At 39.8% G+C, this 19,014-nt stretch overlaps 2 protein-coding genes across 2 annotated transcripts; both read right to left on the bottom strand.

Annotated features, from left to right (window-relative positions):
- Positions 1-1,159: 1,159 nt before the first annotated feature.
- Positions 1,160-8,289, bottom strand: nrn1lb (neuritin 1-like b). The gene is made up of 3 exons (XM_004543040.5): positions 7,971-8,289; positions 4,943-5,090; positions 1,160-3,869 (listed from the first exon to the last, which is right to left on the bottom strand). Exons 1-3 carry the CDS (start codon positions 8,023-8,025, stop codon positions 3,566-3,568), a joined length of 507 nt encoding a protein of 168 aa, XP_004543097.1. The 5' UTR covers positions 8,026-8,289; the 3' UTR covers positions 1,160-3,565.
- Positions 8,290-16,257: 7,968 nt separating this feature from the next.
- Positions 16,258-18,911, bottom strand: thap11 (THAP domain containing 11). Its single transcript, XM_004543043.5, has one exon. The coding sequence runs from the start codon at positions 18,891-18,893 to the stop codon at positions 18,063-18,065; it is 831 nt and encodes a 276-aa protein (XP_004543100.2). The 5' UTR covers positions 18,894-18,911; the 3' UTR covers positions 16,258-18,062.
- Positions 18,912-19,014: the final 103 nt, after the last annotated feature.

The raw sequence follows: 19,014 nt of genomic DNA on the forward strand, positions 1-19,014 counted from the left end.
AGTTGTAGCCCCAAATTCTAACAATTACTGAGTACTGCTGCCATTTTTTTATCACATAGGTACCACAATGGTGTAATAGTCAGTGCTGTCACCACACAACACGAAGGTCCGGGGTTTGACTCCCACAAGTACACACTTTGCACTTCTTGAGCGGAGTTAGCATGTTGGGTTCTCTCTAGCTTCCTCCCACACTCCACGATATCTGCATTAAGTAATTTTTTTCTAAACTGGCCCCAGGTATGAATGTTATCATGAAAAGTTATCTGTCTTTGGATGTTGACCCTGATTGGCTGTGCTGCCCAGTGGCAGTTGCGCCCCATGACCCTGAATTAGATAAGCGAATTGGAACTGGGTATAGAAGAGCTCAAAAATAGGCTTTTTAATCTATAAACAGTGTAGCTCTAACCCTAACCCTCTAGGTGGATTCCACCCATTTTCAGTGTAATTCTTAATTATCTTCATAGGAACACACTGTCTTGTCTGTTTTGCACTCTTTGAAAAACACTCCAAGTTTAGATTCCTGCCTAAACTAAAAGACTGCTTTTAAAATGTGTTCATTTAGGCACGGCAGCTTTTCCCCTTTCTGTTTGTGGCGACCTGCCATGTTATGTGCAGACTCACTGAGGGTCGTATTAAAATTCAGTCTTCGTGTACTAGTGAGGATTTTAATCTGTATCTGTATCTGTTTAGACAGAGCAAAATGCTTTTTGATGGCAGTCTGATGGATTTCAGGCCAAAACTGGAATCAGATAAATCTGTAATAGAGATGGCACGATACCACTTTTTTATGTCCGATACTGATACCGATACTGATACCGATATCATAAATTTGGATATCGGCCGATACCGATATGAATCCGATATAGTGTTTTTTAATAAATAAAACTGTTTTTTTAATATCTTGCTGCATTTTGTATAAGTTCAAACTCAAGTTTAAAAAAAATAAAACACTAAAGCTATTCTGTTATACCTGTATGCAAAAAATACACTGCACCCAAAAAATTTCATAGTTTAGCAATACTGATCAATCTAATAAACTTAAACCTACTCCATCCTCCCTATTCTGGTATTTTAAAGAGTAAGCAACCTAACTAATAGGGTTTCAAACTCCCAGCAAAAAAAAAAATAGGGAACCACCCCCCACCTTATGATGCTTAATCGACATAATCAACTTTAATTTGATGCAGTGTGAAAAAAATGCACAGAAATCAATTATTTTTCAAGAATAATTAAATCGATTCAACATCTTTGTTCAACAGAAGTTTAAACTGCACAGATGGTATCTTCCCAAAGGAAAAGTACTATAGCTTACTTGGGTATATTAGACTTAATAGTTACTATATACAGTAATGGACTTCTATACATTTTACATCAGATTAAAACGTTGTGTGTAAAATTCAGACAATTAATTATTAAAAGCTGGACATTTTAAATGAGAATAAGAAAGAAAAGTATGTCTTTGTGCCCCCTTTTCCCTGTTCATGCCCTATCGGCCCCCCTGGCTAAACTTTGCTAAATCCGCCCCTGCACAGTTACCAGCCGTCAGCTACGTAGAAAAGGATCCTGGTGTAGAAAGTAATATTAAATAAATCCTAACAACAGATTATCAAGCTTAAACGTGCTGCTGTTGTTCAGCCGCTGGTTTCCTCTTTCTGGCGCGAAGTGGGCAATAAACAAAGAAGAGAGACGGACAGAAAAGCTGATCAGCTGATCATTAATCAGTTTCACAATTGAAGTAGCAGCAAGGAGAGGGAGGGAGAGAGAGAGGCAGTCGCTCCATATATCGGTTGTTAAGCTTAACGCGGGGATGCTTTACAAACATTCAGAGATGAACTTACACACTTGCTTTACTTCTCTCTGGGAAAACTTCCTCGGAGATGAAATGCCGGTTTGGTAGTGAGGCTACAAATACACACAGCGCTCTATCACGTGATGCATACTGCTCCGAGTGCTAAGGTTATGGGCCGAGTTAAGCCATGTTGCAAGTTTTGTGAGGTACTTTTTTGATATTTAATGGATCGGATTACATCTTTTATTTCTCTCTGATATCCGAACCAGTAATTTAGGTCAGTATCCGACCAATACCGATGCGTAATATCAGATCGGTCCATCTCTAATCTGTAGTGCAAACGGAATGAGACATACACACTTAAAACTATGAAAGAGCGCTGGTCAGGCTAACCTGTGAGATTTGGATAATCTGGTGGTTGATAAATATTAAAGCTATTTAAGGTCTACCTGAGGTTCCCTTGACTGCCACAGCATCAGTCATCACTCCTCAGATGATGTTCAAGTCTTCCTACCTACGGTGTTTATCTGCTCTGAGGCCACTGAGACTGATTTTAAGTGTTTTGAGGTGCAACCTGCTACACAGTGGATGAATAAAGATAGATGAGATTAATCATGACTCTGCTGTTATGAAACAGCTTAAGGGTATTAAGATTATACACACACACACACACACACACACACACACACACACACACACACACACACACACACACACATAAAACCTGACTCAGAGCATTTGATTTTAGGATAAGTAATAGTTTCAATCACTCAGCAAGATTGTGTCATGTATGTTAACATACCTTCCATGGTGAAAAATCACAGTGACGTAAAGTTGCATGTCCCACTAAATAATGCAAAACTAGAAAATGATGCAGCAAATACACCAGTGATGTATAAATTAAAAACATTTTTACAAATGACAATTACACACTAAAGAGACTCAGACTGCTGACTAATGTGCTTGTTGTCCTTTATGCTTCATTACTGTCCAAGGAAATGTTTATTGCATGCTTTTTGTGCATTTTATTGAGACATGTGCACACTGTTCCCACAGGAGACATCTTTAAACTGGGTTAAAGTCACATGAAATAATAACATGTAGCAGCACATCAGAGAGTCTGTCGTCACATAAATCTGATTTCATGTCGTTAAACCAGTCAAACAGGGTGATGACTTAAACCTACTGCACAAAAACACAGTTCGCCCCCCTCGCTGATAATACTCTCCTCCGGATCACACCTGATTAGGTTGCACGCAGATCTGAACACCTGGCGTTACAGCATGCCTCAAAATCTCCTTTGTCCTCAAATCATGGGACACTGGTGATGAACTGCAGCAGGGCTAAAAGATATATATTTTTCATAACCAGAGCTTTTCTTTCAGCTAAGTTGACACATTAAAGAGATGTGGGGAAAGGGTTTATTCTTCCTTACATTAACTGTTCGTTCTTCTATAGCAGAATAATAAATATTAGATTATGCGAATTTAATCAAAATCATTTAAACTCTTGCAGTGATTGAAAACTTGGTGGACTTCATGTAAGAGGCGTCTGTCTGACAGAAGACAGGTCTTCAATTTTTTTCAATGCGTCAATGCTGTATTAGTGTCCTGAACCAAACATTTCAAACTGATCCAGTTATAGCAACCCTTATTTAAGGATTATGATGAAAGTGACTTGTATGGATTGTGTGCCCTTGTTTGTTTGGATTGTAGGGGCAGCAGGACTGTGACGGCCTGCTGGCATCACTCTGACCGAAGGGTTAATATGGGTTAACTAACTCCTGAGCAGAACTAGCAGCATGCTGCACGCAGGGAGCAGTACAGTGAAGAGCGTGGGGCTGTGCTTGTGTGTTTGCCCTTTCAGTGTTTCCTGGTTTGTCTGGTCGGACGTGGGGGGGCTCTGAGCTGCAGGCACGGTGCTGGGTGGGAGCGTTGTGCGGCTGGCGCACATGTTGTAGAGGTTTCCAGAAAACTCTGTCTTCCTGGACTCTTGTCTTAGAGACTCCCAAACAGCTGCTGCTTCTCCAGGACAGCCGGCCAGAGCTGAGTTGGCACAAACGTGAAATGCATTCCAGGACCTTGAAAGAACCAGGACAGGAAGAGAGGTTAGCATCTCCAACACAATAATAACCCAGTATGTTAAAGTAATGAGATTACTACAGCGTTGATAAGTAGCAGACTTCCTGTGGTTTATCACTTCTCTGGTGTCCTGCAGGACCCTCTGACATCACTTTTGGGTCACAGACTTAAGACAGCTCATTTTCTGGTAATTCGAAGGAGACCTATTATGTTTACTTCCAGCTTCATATTTTATTCTTAAGGCCTTTGCACACAGCGCATTGTTAAAAAAAAAAAAACTATTTCACTCGCTGGGCCCACGTCCTCATTTTAGGTTTGACAGTGTTTTTAGTAGATAAAAGTGAAGGCTTGGACATGAACTGAGCTGCGGTTTGGGGAAGGCCTCGAAGGGGACTGGCGATGGCTCCCGGGCCTGGCAGATCCCCATGCACCGTCTTTCTGAAGCAGGTTTGTGTGACGTGTACACACTGTAAATATATTTTTGTGAAGCTTTTTACCCCAAAAATGCACCACTAAGCAACTGAGTATATCAAGCACTGATGAGCTGGCCCTGATGTTTCTAAACAAAAATCATAAGAAACTGAGATTCATCCGATTCTCATGAGAAGGATGCTTTCATACATATTTAAGGATGTCAATGAGGCAGTTTGAGCTGTTGTTGGAAGACTTGTAACAACTTCTGAGGATGCAGAGATCCAGTTGACCCAGAGCAGCAACTAGCAGTGTGTCTGAGGTAAACCAGTATTATCTTACCAATTCCAGATCACTCGCATTTTAACCTACAAGCTCACTGGTTGCCAGATGCAGTGGCCTGATTGGTCAGATCTGTTTATCTGGAACTGAAAAACTAAATTTGATTCATAAATTCATCCAGCGATAATATGTTTGGTATGCATTAAAAACAGGTGAGTCCAAAAAATATTTTGAAAGGACAAAGAAACACAGCCCTTCAGCTCTTGATCTGTGACCTCAGTGAACACTTTCCCAAAGGCTGTGTGGTTTCAGTCACTAGTTTCAAGTCTCATTAACATAACATTAAAAAAATGACAGACTGACACACACAAACACACACCTGCAGATGGCATCGATGTCCTGTGTGCTCTGCTCTTTTTGTGTGTCCACTAAACTGTCCCCGAGTGTGAGTAAACACTGAGCAAAGCGCTTGTAGATGGAACCACATGAAACAGGGATTGCAGCGCTGAGACACACGGGGACCAAGCCTGGTGGAGAGGGAAAGACAAGACACAAGCATATTTGAACACTACAAAAAGATCATTTTATCTAAAGAAGGTCGATGCTCTTTCTCACAATTGAGCACTAAAGACATATAAAACACTCCTTTTTTCAGTGCAGAAGAAATGAATGCATACATGAGGAGACTGTAAATACAGTGTTACTAAACTAAAAGGTTATGATGGGAGAAAAATAAAACCACTAGATTGTTGAGGATTTGAATACAATGTTTGTATGTTCATAGTTGTGATCCATCAGGTTCTTAGATGGATCAAACAGATACAGAAATATGTTGTATTCCATTCATCTGGAGGGATTATACACCCTCAGAGCCAAATTCCATGTAGCACTATAAAGCCATGTATAAGCTGTATGGTTGCATCGGTCAGTCCACATATAACATGTCATATAAAACATGTCCTTATGTAGTTTGAGTTTTCACTGAAACCTTCCTGAAAAGCTGAGACACAAGGTCTGACTGGAGCACTGATTTGGGAGTAAATCTGTACTGCAAGATCGCTTTCAGTTTGTCGTTGGCCTCGAACACATTCGTTTGCCAGCAGACCTGATGAGCTGTTCCAGGGTCACCCCTAAAACCATAAACATCAATCTGATGCTAAACCAGCCTTCATTTTTCTGGCTCCAGGCTTTACACAGAAATTTGGATGCTCTCTTTCTAATGTACTGGATGTGACTGAGTGCAGTTTGTCTAATTTCTGCCTTTGTGGTTCAGAACTACTGTTGGCTCTGGACAAGCTGCTTACACGGGGTGTAAAGAACACTGATCTTATTTTATATATCACTGAATATTGAAGCATTGATATTTGAATTAAAGAACAGAGCTTAAACAACAATCCTAAAGGAGATCTGGCTGTCTGTATACATTTGACCAGAGGATATAAAACAAAAGTTAAATATGCATTGCAAAAACAAACCGCTTGTCTGAAAAATTAGCTCAGAAATTGGTGACATCTAGGACATTTTTGCCTTTTCTCCACACGCCACTTGGAACTTTTGTGATTCAATCAGTCTAAGACGACCTTGTTTCTGCCTAATGCCAGTGCACGTTATTAGCTGCATCATTAAACCCCTGATGTTTTGCTTTTGCTTCTCTGTGTTCTTTCTTTGCAGATGTTTTTTAATAGCTGTCTCTGCAGAAATGTAATGAATTCCTGTTGCGAAATTTCCATGTTACTTGGTAGATTTTTCCACAAATGAGCTTCATTCATAAAATGCGGTTGCACGCTTCACCACCACTGCAAGTCACAGCTAATTGCATTATGGTTCCCGGTTGTTGGAAAGTGTTCTCATGAGCACAATGTCTCCAGGGATTTTCTTCGTGTTTTCCACAAATGTTCAGTTGAACTCGAGGATGAACTGATTACGTTTCTGCACTCAAAGGTCAAAGACATTGTGACCTCAATAAATATGTTGCTTTGTGATAACTCAGTAGCTCCAATTAAGACAGAATTTCACACAAATGACAAATGGAGATAAAATGATGATGTTGTGACTTTTATATGCAAAAGGATAAAGGTCGTGTTCACTGCAATGCCTTAATTTAGTGCAGAAACATCCTTCTGGCAATTATTCAAGGGCATTATGTAGCTATGTCAACCCCAAAAACCTTTATATTGTTAGGACAGCCAAGGTGGAAGCAGAATTTGCATTATTTACTATTAATAAAAACCTTATATAAAGATAATAACATAAAATATAAAATAATATATAATAAATATATTTAATATAACTTATACAATAATAAATATTACCACAAGCATCTTACAGGGTGCCTGAGCTTCTTCTGAAACTGATTATTTTCTTCTGCATCAACTTATTTACCCTTTTTTAAAAATTTGCGAGAAATCCAGCCACAGATACTCTGAACAAAAATAAAAGTAGCAGAAAAATTGAGCACAAAATGAAAAAGTGGTTAATCAGTTAATCATTTCAGCTGTACCTTTATGAACTTCTGAGTAGTTTGATTTGTGATAAAAAAAACAACATATTTTGTGTGTTCTCTATGTTATATATGCTCAAATCTACATAATTCAAATACTGAATAACATTAATACTAATATAATAAATGTAGCAAAGTAAAAAACTTCTAACTTTTTAAAGTCTGCTCTGAAGACTATTTATTTAACCCTGACTCGAAACTCTGCACATGGTTTCCTGTGTACCCAGACTTAGTGTATGTGTACAAATGGCAAATAAAAAAAATGAATCTAATCTTTATCTCTAAGATAAATGGTTTTGTTTCCCTGGGAGAAAGATTCTGTAACCGAAGAGTGTAATTGATATCCTGCATTGCACTGGGTATCTATTTTATTCTATTTTATTGTTTCCTTTTTTTTAAATCAATGTGTGCTTGGAAAAAAGATTTTAATCTGAAAGATATTACAGTAAAGTAAAGGTTAGATCAAATTTAATATGTGTTGTAGCAGAAATATAACGTGGTATGAAAAGAAGGCTCCAATTTGTCCTCAGCTAAATCTACTTAGTTTCATTCCATTGGTGTTCACACTCAAATACACAATGTTGTACACCTTTCTGCATGCACACACACAAACACACAAACAGCCTGGGGAGCATTTCATTAAGGTAAGCGCATTTGTAAAACCTTTCTCATTAATATCAGAACAAGCTGAAGGGAACATCCCTTATAAGCCATCTGAACTTCTCTGGACCTTTTCTGACAAACCTGAAAGTGCAAAGAAATTGTATATCCGTATACAGACGCAGGACAAAATTGGGGCAGTGAAGAGCACACTCAACACTTACAAAGTTTTCCTACAAGACTGGATTGCACACAAACACGTACAACACGGTCACACTACAACTGGAGAGTACGGCAAGTTCCTTACTGAGGCAGAGGGCGATGGGCAGCAGCACCGTCGAGCTACCTGGATGGGACTTCATTGTTTGGCTCAGAAGTCCCGTGGAGCCGAGTACCACCCCCGAGCAAGAGGCTCTGATGTGAAGCTCCCACTTGACGTAAATCCAAAAAGTGCAAAATTCCTGGCCTAAAATGTGATTTTTCCGACCGTCCGTGGGGAATTTATCAGATGGCAAAAGTACAGCAATGCACGGAGGCACAACCCAGCTGGATTAACAGTGAAAGGGACCAATGCATCACAGAGAGTAAGAGGATGTTGTGCTTGTGTGTATGTGTGTGTGTGCACTGGGAAGGCTTGGAGCAACAGACCAATGAGAGCATCACATCATAGCACAGTGGATTAGAGTGTTCTCATTTCCGGTTTTCAGTATTTGGAACATTTGTTTGAAACCCAGATATATGATCTTATAATGATTTTGCTGTTCACACTTGTGAGACACCTACCTGTTGCAAAAATCTGTTTTAACCATTGAACAGAGACTTTGTAAGTGAACAGTCAAACAAACCATTATTAAAGGTGTCAGGAGGCAGGAGGATTTTTTTGTGCACAGATGGATGACATCCCAGTGAGGATAACACAATCAGGCTCACCTGGGAGTCCAATGTGGTTCCACAGCGCCTTCTGGGAATAGCCTCAGCCCACGAGAGAATTCATCCGCTTTTTAGGTTATGACAATAAGAGACAAAGACAGAACTGTTAAACTGTTGAAAATGGGTGCTTGTGATCTTTACTCCTTGACTTCCTTGTGATTCCATCTTACATCCCCCTCCTCACCCTCCCAGATGGCTCACACTCTGTGCATTAGTATAAGTCCTGGTTGACATCTGCATACCGACACAGGAGGAATAGGAACCCATTGTTAATCTGCGGCTTAGAACAACCATCGACTGCAGAGTAATCTGTCTGTGTCCCAAGCTGCTGCCCTGAATCGATACATCACTGGAGCTACTTTGGCAAAAAGTCTTCCTGGAAACATCTGCATTAGCTCATCAAATTCATCACTTTGCAATGTCATATTGCAGATGTGTAACATTTACGGTGCCATGAAAAAGATGTCATTCACATCTATCAGTTGGGAAAGGTTTCAAAGACATTTCTGAGGCTTTAGGACTCCAGAGCTATTATCTACAAATGGAGAAAACTTCAAACTGTGGTAAACCTTCCCAGGAGGGGCCACTGTCACCAAAGAAGCGCTTCAATAACTCTTCCAAAAAGTCTCGAAAGAACCCACATTTGCCCAAAAACATCTTTGTGATCCCCAAGATTTTTGGGAAAACATTCTTTGCACTGACGAGACAAAGGTTTGCCTTTTTGGAAGGTTTGAGTTACTGTTACATGTGGCATAAAACTAACACAGCATTTCTTAAAAAGAAAATCGTACCAAGTCAAACATGGTGGTGGTCAAGAGTTAGTCTGGGCCTGCTTTGCTGCTTCAGGACCTGGGCGAAAAAAGAAGAATGTCTGGCCATCAGTTCATGTTCTAAAACTTGAGCGTGCTGTATATAATCAGGTTATATCTGAAACATGCAAGTGTGACAAAAATGAAATAAATAAAGAAATCATGAAGAGGGCAAATACTTTTTCACTGCACTGTAAACTGGGTGAACTTATCTAGATTTTTTTGCTATTCTAAAAAAGGAAATTCCATTGTTTATATATTTCAGCTATATAAAGGGGGCAATTGTGGCTCAAGAGTTGGGAGTTCGCCTTGTAATCGGAAGGTTGCCGGTTCGAGCCCCGGCTTGGACAGTCTCGGTTGTAGTGTCCTTGGGTAAGACACTTCACCCATTGCCTACTGGTGGTGGTCAGAGGGCCTGGTGGCTCTAACAGGGACTGCAGATTTAAAAGTAAACATTGCCATTTTATGTAAGACGCAAAACTAGCAACTGAAACCGTGAAGTTAGGAAAGAGGCTCACAGATTAAAGGATCTAAAGGACTGTTTTACCCCTAAAATTGTATTCAGTCTTTTTTTTTTTTTTTTTTGTAAGCACAGGAGTCGCCCTCTGTTGGCCAAAGACTGCATGCTTTGAAGAACTTTGGCTTCATTTTTGAGATTTGGAAGTGATGTCCATGTTTTACATGCTTTGTGATTGTCCAAATCAAGGACTTTATATCAGGGGCGGAGCGTGGGGGTGGCTTACTGGGCTTAAGCCCGGGGTCTTTTGGAGTGTAATTTTTTCATAGTTAGATGCCTGGCTGACAACTGTATAAAACAAAAAGTACACACAATATTCGAAGCACATAGTGCACACTGTGGGAATTTACGACTGTGCGTGAATCCCCCCTGATATTGGTATGATCCGAGCTCAGGCACTAAGCGACTGAGGGAGAGGGCGGGGCAGCTGCTGCCTGTGAGTGCGCTGTTGGAGAAACGGAGCCAGCCATACTAAGGAGAGCTTAAGTTCGACCAGGTACCAAAGCAAATCATTCGTACCGTACAAATAATGTAAATATGACGGTGCATCACGAAAGATTGATATCAAACTGATCACTTGACCCATATTACGTTACTTGCTCTTCAAGTGAATCAACAAATGGCGAAATGAAAAGCCGAACAAATGCTATTTTTTTTAGAGAGTCTTAGTTTACGTGTGTTTATTTCATATTTTCAGTTCTTACCCTCCCCGACTAAATCAGTTTCAGTTATGTACTGAAATATAAGAATGGACATTAGAGGCTTCTTTCAAAGAAAAAACTCAGGTAAATGTTATTTTATATATTATGCTTTGTATGTTGTTCAGTATATTTCTATGCAAACCAAGAGGGATTTCAGTACACAGCAAGATATTCACATTTGTAACCAGATATTTACATACACTTTAGGGAGAAAACATAAAACATTTTTACTGTACAACATCAATTTAGAGTAAACTTTTGTTTTAGATAAATATTGAAATATATTTTGAATTAGTTAAATGTCAGAATAAAGAGAGACAGAGCTGTCTATTTTTATTACTTTCATCAAATTTAGGAGTACATGTACACTAAGTTTATTGTTAATTTATAAGAAAACTCCAGACGATTCCATTCTGAGCTGAAGAAGCTTCTGATAGGTTAGTAGAGTCCATGTGAGTAAATTGGTGGCACAGCTGTGGATGCATATAAGGCAAAACACAGAGCCTGTTTCTTTGAAATGGGAAAATCAAGAGATGTCAACCAAAACACCAGGAAAAGAACTGTGGAGCTCCATAAGTGTGGCTCAAGTTTGAATACAATTTGGTGCCATTTGCAATTAAGAAATACAGATAGTTTCTCTTCTTACTCTTAAAGTTAACAGATATGTTTTTTATATTTATCAATCTAAAAAAAATAAACATTTAGTCTGATTTGATGTTACAATTAAAAAAGTGTTTGTGTTTTGATCTGAAGAGTGTGTAAATATCTGGTTTCAACTGTATATTTGATGATTGTCAGCACAAAGAGGGAGAGAGAGGAACAGAGAGGGCAAGAGAGGGAGATGGAGAATGAGGACAGAACAGAGATGGAACAAGAGCAGGTGAGACAGACATGTTAGTCAAATGGTCGTTTACCAAAAGTATCACCGTATCATAGGTACTCATGTATCTCGTACCTAGTGTTTCTTTTTAGGTTTGTTATTTTTCAAATTCTATATTTACTAAGTTATGCAGGCTTGTTTATACAACAAGGCTAAATAATTATATAAACTTTTCTCAATCTAAATAGTGTACTTTGGTAGAATTAAAAAATAAGTGTAGTGCAGGTCTATGATGATTTTTAGTGCTACTATCATCTAGTTCTGATTCTGGTTCTGTCTTGGTTAAATCCCAAGTAGTCCTGATTTCGAGCTGTTGTAGTCCTGTTTTAATTCTGGATCAGTTCTGGGTCTGGTTGAATTGGGGTTTAGTCCTCGTGTCTTGATACTAACAGCTGGAAACGTGTCATACAGCTTTGTTTGACAGAAATGAAGGAGAAAATCTTTTGTTCATTTGTTTGTTTGTTTCTACATGAGCTTTGATCATTCTCTGTAAGATTAAGCTCAGCTATTGAACGGCGTATATTTTAAAGTAAAGGCTTTAAAACCAAGTTAGTACAAACGTCACTAATGTCACATAACTTTCCCGACATGTGGCCAACAGTAATGTTTTAATGTTCTTCGTTATTAAACATTTGCACATAAATAGGTGACATTATATTCAGTACTTAAAGTTTACTCTTTGGCCGCCCCTCATCCGCCGTTTTTTTTCGGCAAAATTATCCACACCCACCGCCGCGCTATGCATTCTGGGATATGTTGGGCCACGAAGTCTACACTGCCACCGCCTTAAAATTCAGGGAAAAGAAGGACGCATTTCAGGGCCGCATTTCGAGCAGCCTTTGAATTGGGACAGCCTTCGGCGCGCCGCTGTGACGTAATCGGCCTTGAAATGCGTACTTTAAGGCTGCAGACCCTGAATTGGGATACAGCCAATGTCGGGAGTTTCCCTGTGCTCAGGGTCCTAATATGCCACACCAACACCGGCCCGTGGCATAGGCCGTATAGGCAAATGCTAAGGGCGCCGTCCATCAGGGGGCGCCACGCCAGTGCCACAAATGTTGGAAAAAAAAAAAAAGTTGGTACTATTATTTCTAAATACAAAAAATAATCCCACGTTAATTAAAATGCAAAGTAAAGCTTATTTAATAGAAATATTATTTGTTACAACATTACGCCCCCCCCCCCTCCCCGCACGGTGCGCCCCCTCCCTTCCCGTATCATGGTTCCTTTTGGACGTCGCCACATCAAAAAATCAACACAAGATGTCAAAACGGCCAAAACTGTCAGGTGCCCAGGGAAGAAAAAAGAGAAAAGAAGAGGAGGAGAAACGAGAAAAAGACAGAGGTAGGTAACGTTAGCCTACATGAAATTATTTGTCTGAATGTGATAGTAACCTAAATTTTTAGCATTAAGCTAATGTTACATGATTCGCTAATTGCTAATCAATAAATAGCTAGTTAACTGTTTTAACGTCAGTTAATATTGTGGAGGGGGCTAAATTGTTATGGAAAATAATAATGTAACGTTAGGTAATTACAGTACTCCCACCTTTCCCACCATTCCTCATTTGTATTCATCTTTTAAGCAGGTGTTTTTTGTTTACATTGTTATTGCCTTCTGGTTAGCTAACGTTTACCCTGCAGGTAATAGTCACTTTTCCACCCCTGTATATATTATAGTTGTAAGCCTAGTTGTTAAAGTGCACATCATTAATGTTAATTAAGCAATATCACATGAGAGGGAATGCTGTTTTTTAATATGAGCACTGCTGTGATTCGGTCAAAGATAATCATAACATAACATTCTCATATGATATTATACTGTTACTTTGCAATTTACCCCAACATGTGGGTTGCTCTGAGAATCTTTGCCACTCTTCCTGTTACAGTGGCTGCTGCTGAAAGAAGCTTCTCTAAGCTCAAACTCATTAAAACCTACCTGAGATCTACTATGATGCAAGAACGTCTCAGTGGACTTTCCATCATAAGCATAAATCATGTGGTCTCAAATCAGTTGTCATATGATGATGTTGTAGATGACTTTGCTGCAAGAAAGACTAGGAGAGTAAGGCTGTAGCAGGTGATGTGAGGTTGAAGAGGGGGTGGTGTACAGTAAGTCATTCTAGTTAATGCAGTATTAAAAAGCACAACTAGAGAACTCTGTAGGATCCCCTTTTTTGTAATATAGTTGTTAAAGTCATACTGGTTTATTTAATATCTTGTTTTGTGCAGTGCCTTATTTATATTGTATTTTTAATTTATTTTATCCAACTTGTTGACACGTTTTATTGTGTTTATGTATGTAAAATTTATTGTATTTCATATACTCATTTTTTATTTTTTGTATTCATTTATTTATTCATATATTTTTTTATCTTGTTAATTATTCTGATTGTGAATTTGCTTTCTTTAAGTAAAAAAAAAAAAAGGTCAAAGACAAAGCTATTCGGTTTCTTGTGAGTACATACACTACACTGCCGATGTAGGGGGGCGCCACCTAAAATCTTGCCTAGGGCGCCAGATTGGTTAGGGCCGGGCCTGTGCCACACCCCTGAACAGCTGCAGTTTATCCTGAGGCTATATTTAAATGTTTGGACCTTATGTTTAAATTAAAACCAATCCACACTGAAAACAACTTTTGTTGTGAGATTCTCCTCAAAGAGGACTGCTGCTGACAACTTTTGTGAAGTGCTGCGCTGACCGTTTTCCTCCTCCTCTTCTTTCACTTAGCTCAGAGCCGTGATCCATGCACGGTTACTTTGCTGTTGCGAAACTGTCCTGTTTGCCTCACGCAGGACACCCAGCTTGTTGTGTGATGATCCCACCAGCGTTTTCCTGGACAGCTCTGCAGAGAGCTGCAATTTGCTTTGTCATGAGCAGTTGAGACGATGGTCGCAGAAGATTCCAGATATAATATTCCTTATTCGATTTGTTTTAAAAGGACAATGTAGTTTTTTCTTATTCTTTTAATAATACAGGAAGTCAAAGCTTTAAAGTGTCACAAAGTATTTAAACACAATCTGATGAATAGAAGCTCAATATAAAATGTCAAAAGAATTATTAAAATAATTAAATATTATTCAGTAATTGTTATTATCAAAAAGTATGTTCCTAAAGGAAACTGAAAGCCTAATTAATAGTGTAGAAAATGTTTCAAGCATTTCAATTTACAAGTAAAACAATATACACAAGATGTGAATATTGATATACATGTAGCACACTAAGTATTCACACTAAAAACAAAATATGCAGTAGCAGCATTAGTAGGATATGACAGAGTTTTTAAATGGCAATCCTGCAGACTGTCAGCTGTCCAAGGATGACCCCGCCTGATCTAGACTCACACACTGAAAGATACAGGTGGATTATTATATAGCTATAGGAAATTGCAAAATGATGTCATGCAACTTTCTTTTCTATAAATCTAACATTGCTTCCTTAATTTTTTTTAGATCATGACCAGCAAAACTATAAACTTTGACCTGGATTACTTATAATAAAGGCACCCTTTCTGACACACTTCAAAGATTTTCCATGTTTATATACAGAAAGTCTTATTTCAGTGGATTTCAGAATCACATGTTGCTTTCATTGTTGTACCTAAACAATGAAACCTGCCTTGAAAAGATGTCATTTGGCCTGATTGCAGTGGTAAACGGCAACAGCCATCAAGAAGGAAGATAGAGTTGTGTAAGTTTGATTGACAGCATTGGATTAAGGCCTTACGCAACACTGTAGGGAGTAGAAAAGATAAATCCAGATGAGATTAGGATCTGGATCCTCGCTCTTTCCAATGCTCTCTCTCCATCCATTCATCCATCGCTCCCCCTTTCTCTGTTTCACATTAATACATTAGGTGTTCAAAAATTACCCATTCCAGTGTGAGCGGTGGAACTGCATTACATGCCTATGTTCGTGTTAAGATAATTAGCATTTCACTTCCTTAAAATCTGTAACAATTAAGCAAATGAGCATCAGATTGGCCAGCAGACACACATAGATAGATCAAGCAAATTAGGTCATAAAGAGAGGAGCTGAAGCTTCTCTTCTTCAAGCTTTTATCCTAGCGCCATCTAGAGGGTAAAAATCATGCTTCAGACTCCGACTGTAAGGATGATTATTCCTGTCCTGAAACTCTGGACTGGACAAGATGACGAATCAGTTTCTTTGACCTCCAGTCACCTAAAATATGACACTTTGCTGTTTTAAAAATGAAATCACATTTGCATTAAAGCAAGAAGTCAGAACGTGTAATTGAATCCACTATTTTCTAGTAATTATCCTCATTTATTGACAAATTGGGTCTTAATTTAATAATTTAGTAAATCTGAAGCAAAATACGACTAGAGATCATTTTTTGAGGAGTGATTTCTCTTTGGTGAGTTGGTTCTTTAATCCGTTTAGGCTTGTTATTTACACTAGCAAAGAGAGAGAGATATAAAAAATTCATCTTTTGTTCTGACATTATACAACCCAGTTTCAGTGTAAGCCGTAAACAGAAGGCACTCATTACATTTAAGCGAGAAAACATTTCATTTGTTTTCTTTGTGCAATATTATATTAGAAATTTCAGTTTCGTGCATTTCAGCTTCGTGATTTATTTTTTAAATAAAGTCCTATCTCTGTTATTTTGAATGTAATGCCAGCAAAAAAACTGTGTAAAACTTTGGGGAAGAGCAACAAAATACTGTGGGACCAAAAACACTTCTCACTCACTTTAGCTAAGTTGGTAAAAACAGCTTCTCAGACATTTAGAAATAGAATTTAACATACAGTGTAATTAGAAAGATGATTTCACCAGGCCAAAGATGGCCATCACATTCAGGTTTTCAGGTGGTGCTGGATTCAAACAACAGTCAGAGCACGGGTTTATAAACAGAGCCACAAAAGCAAGTTAAAACTCTGACATGAAAAGAAAGGAAAACACACAAAGAAGATCCAAAAACTCTAATATGTTCTTGAGATCCAGCCTGGACAATGACGTAAAATATAAAGCTGTTTTCTGACCCCTCAAAATTTTAACTTCCTGATAGAAGTAATACTATGCATCCTGTGAGTTAAAGAGAGATTTGTAGACCCAAAGTCAGCATCTCTATGATGCAGAGCTATTAATCTGCACAGATTATCTATCCTGTGCATCTGTGAAGGCACCACTAGTGCTAAACAATGATGATGATGATGTAAACTGGCAGACCAGACCTGTCACCCACTCGGGGGAAAATTCAAATCCAATTAAATTTTGGGTGTGAATAATTTTAAGATCACTGCACTTTACGCGACGATCGTAAACTGTAAGGTTTCCAACACGAGTCTTTTATAAGTTTATTTCATACAAATTGTATTATTTTGTCCACAACTCAACACAGCTGAAAAAATTTGTAATATTACTTACAAGAGCCACTGCAAATCTTCATGTCATTTTAAAATAAACCCCTCACCGCAGTCCGGGGATGAGATCACATGAGCCAAACCCCTCCACCCCCCCAATATCAATGAAGGTTTAAAAAGAAAACAACAGAAACACTGTCAGATCCTTTCTCCCCCACCAGAAGTCTCTAAAATGCTGCTATGAGACAAAATGCTTGTTGGCTTGAGAAATAACTTGCCAGTCTTAAACAATGAGCTGCCAGATCAGCTTCAAAAATATGAAATGTTTGTAATAGCCTGTGCTTAAAACACTGATGAACAGGACAAATATGTGGGAACTAAACATCTGTGTGAAGAATAGGGAAGAGGCACGTAAAATGTTTAAATCACACCCAAAAAATGAAAAAGAAGTAGGTGCTGCTTCCCCCAAAACTAGGGAAAAAACGTCCCCAAGAAGCATCCTTTAATAAGAATTAATTTTAAGTGCCCTTTAAAGCTTTGAGGAATTTCTTCAAGTCTTTTTTTCTTCTTCTCAGTTGCAAAAATACCTCTAGCAACAAAAATAATGGAAATAATCTTAAGGTACCTTTAAAGGCAACTCTGAAACAGTCGCGGTAGAGTTTTATTTAGTTCACTACAACCCTAAGCAGGCCAAGATTAGTGTTTTGGTAAAAAAAAAAAAAATCCTATAAATACTTCATCTTGGCGCATTTTTGCATGTTATTGTGGGGTGTTATCCTTTTTTTTTTGCAACAAGAGCTCCTAAACTCTGTTGGAAAAACAAAACAAAAACAGCCTAAGGACAAAAAACATTTTATGCAGCTAGGCAGTTTTGAGCATGTCCTTCGCCGGTGTCCCCTCAGTCTGTCCCGTCATAAATAAGTCTGAAATGTGAGTCTGTGCAAACTACGAGTCTTGTCTGAATGGATTCATGTGATCTTGGTTTGGCTGCAGACCAGAGGCAGACTGTGCATGTTTCAATTAGATTAGCAGTAAGTTTATTACTATCAGCTACATCAACTAGCCAGCCTACAAAAAAATTTAAACGCAAATAAAAATAAAAATAAGCTCTACTTGAAAATAAATTGTCATCGCTCTCAGTTTCGTAGAAATCGGGGCTGGATCTGCTGTCCATCTGCTCTCCGTCAGTCTGAGTCTGTATATCGGCTCGTCTCCGGGGATGTTCACCCATCCCATCAGATTTTCTTCCGAACGTTAGCAGCCACCGTGTGGCCGTACAGCAACCGGTCCCGTTCCCGCACTTCCTCTTGCAGCTTGGCCTCCGCCACCCGGAGCTGGCGGATGGTCGCCTTCATCTCCTTCATCTTTACCTCCATGAGCGCGATGATGTCCCGCTGCTCGTTCAGCTTCCTCAGTAGCTCGGCCGACGTGGTGCCAGTGGTCAGAGAGTACGAGTGGTCCAGCGGGCTGCTGGTCACGCTGACATACTGCACCGGTGCCGCCGCGGATGAGGTGTCCACCTGTGAGTCGCCAGCCGTTACCTCGGCTGTACCGCCGACCTGCCCCGTGTAAGATGTCCCCTCCGTTTGGACGGGCAGTCGCGCGGTGCCCAAGTACTCCCCGTTTTGGCCAATCTGCACCACGGTGATGCTGTCGTCGCTCGCTTCCCCGCCTGCGTTGGCCTCGGCTCCTTCTGCGGTGCTGCCCAGCACGGAGCTGGTGACAACAATTCCGGAGGTCGCAGCTGCGGCGGGCGCGGGAACCGCCGCGGATACTTTCCTGCCTCTGCCCCGCCGACTCCTGCGCTCATTCACCCCTCGCAGAGGGAAGAGGGACGGCACCCGGATGCTGTAGGTTTTCCTCCCGCCGGCGAAATGCACGCTGCAGACTCGATGCCCCGTAGTCGGCTGGAAGGTGCTGAAGCAGCCGCTGACCCCGGCCCGGGAGATGTTCCTCAGCCACTGCTCTCTGAGAGCGGTGTCCTTAGGAAACGTGTAGAAGCGCAGTTCCCGGTCCCGGTGCGAGTTGTTGTAGCAGCCGGGGACACAGCAGGTGAACCCAGGCATATTTACTTCAGCGCCGAGGCTAAATCTGCGGCCTTCGGGTGAACTTAAGATTATTTTATTTTTGTTTCTTTATTCTATGCTATGTTATCAAGATCGGCGGCCTGCAAGCGGAACTACACGT

The sequence above is a fragment of the Maylandia zebra genome, linkage group LG1, assembly GCF_041146795.1.
Source record: "Maylandia zebra isolate NMK-2024a linkage group LG1, Mzebra_GT3a, whole genome shotgun sequence".
Taxonomy (NCBI): domain Eukaryota; kingdom Metazoa; phylum Chordata; class Actinopteri; order Cichliformes; family Cichlidae; genus Maylandia; species Maylandia zebra.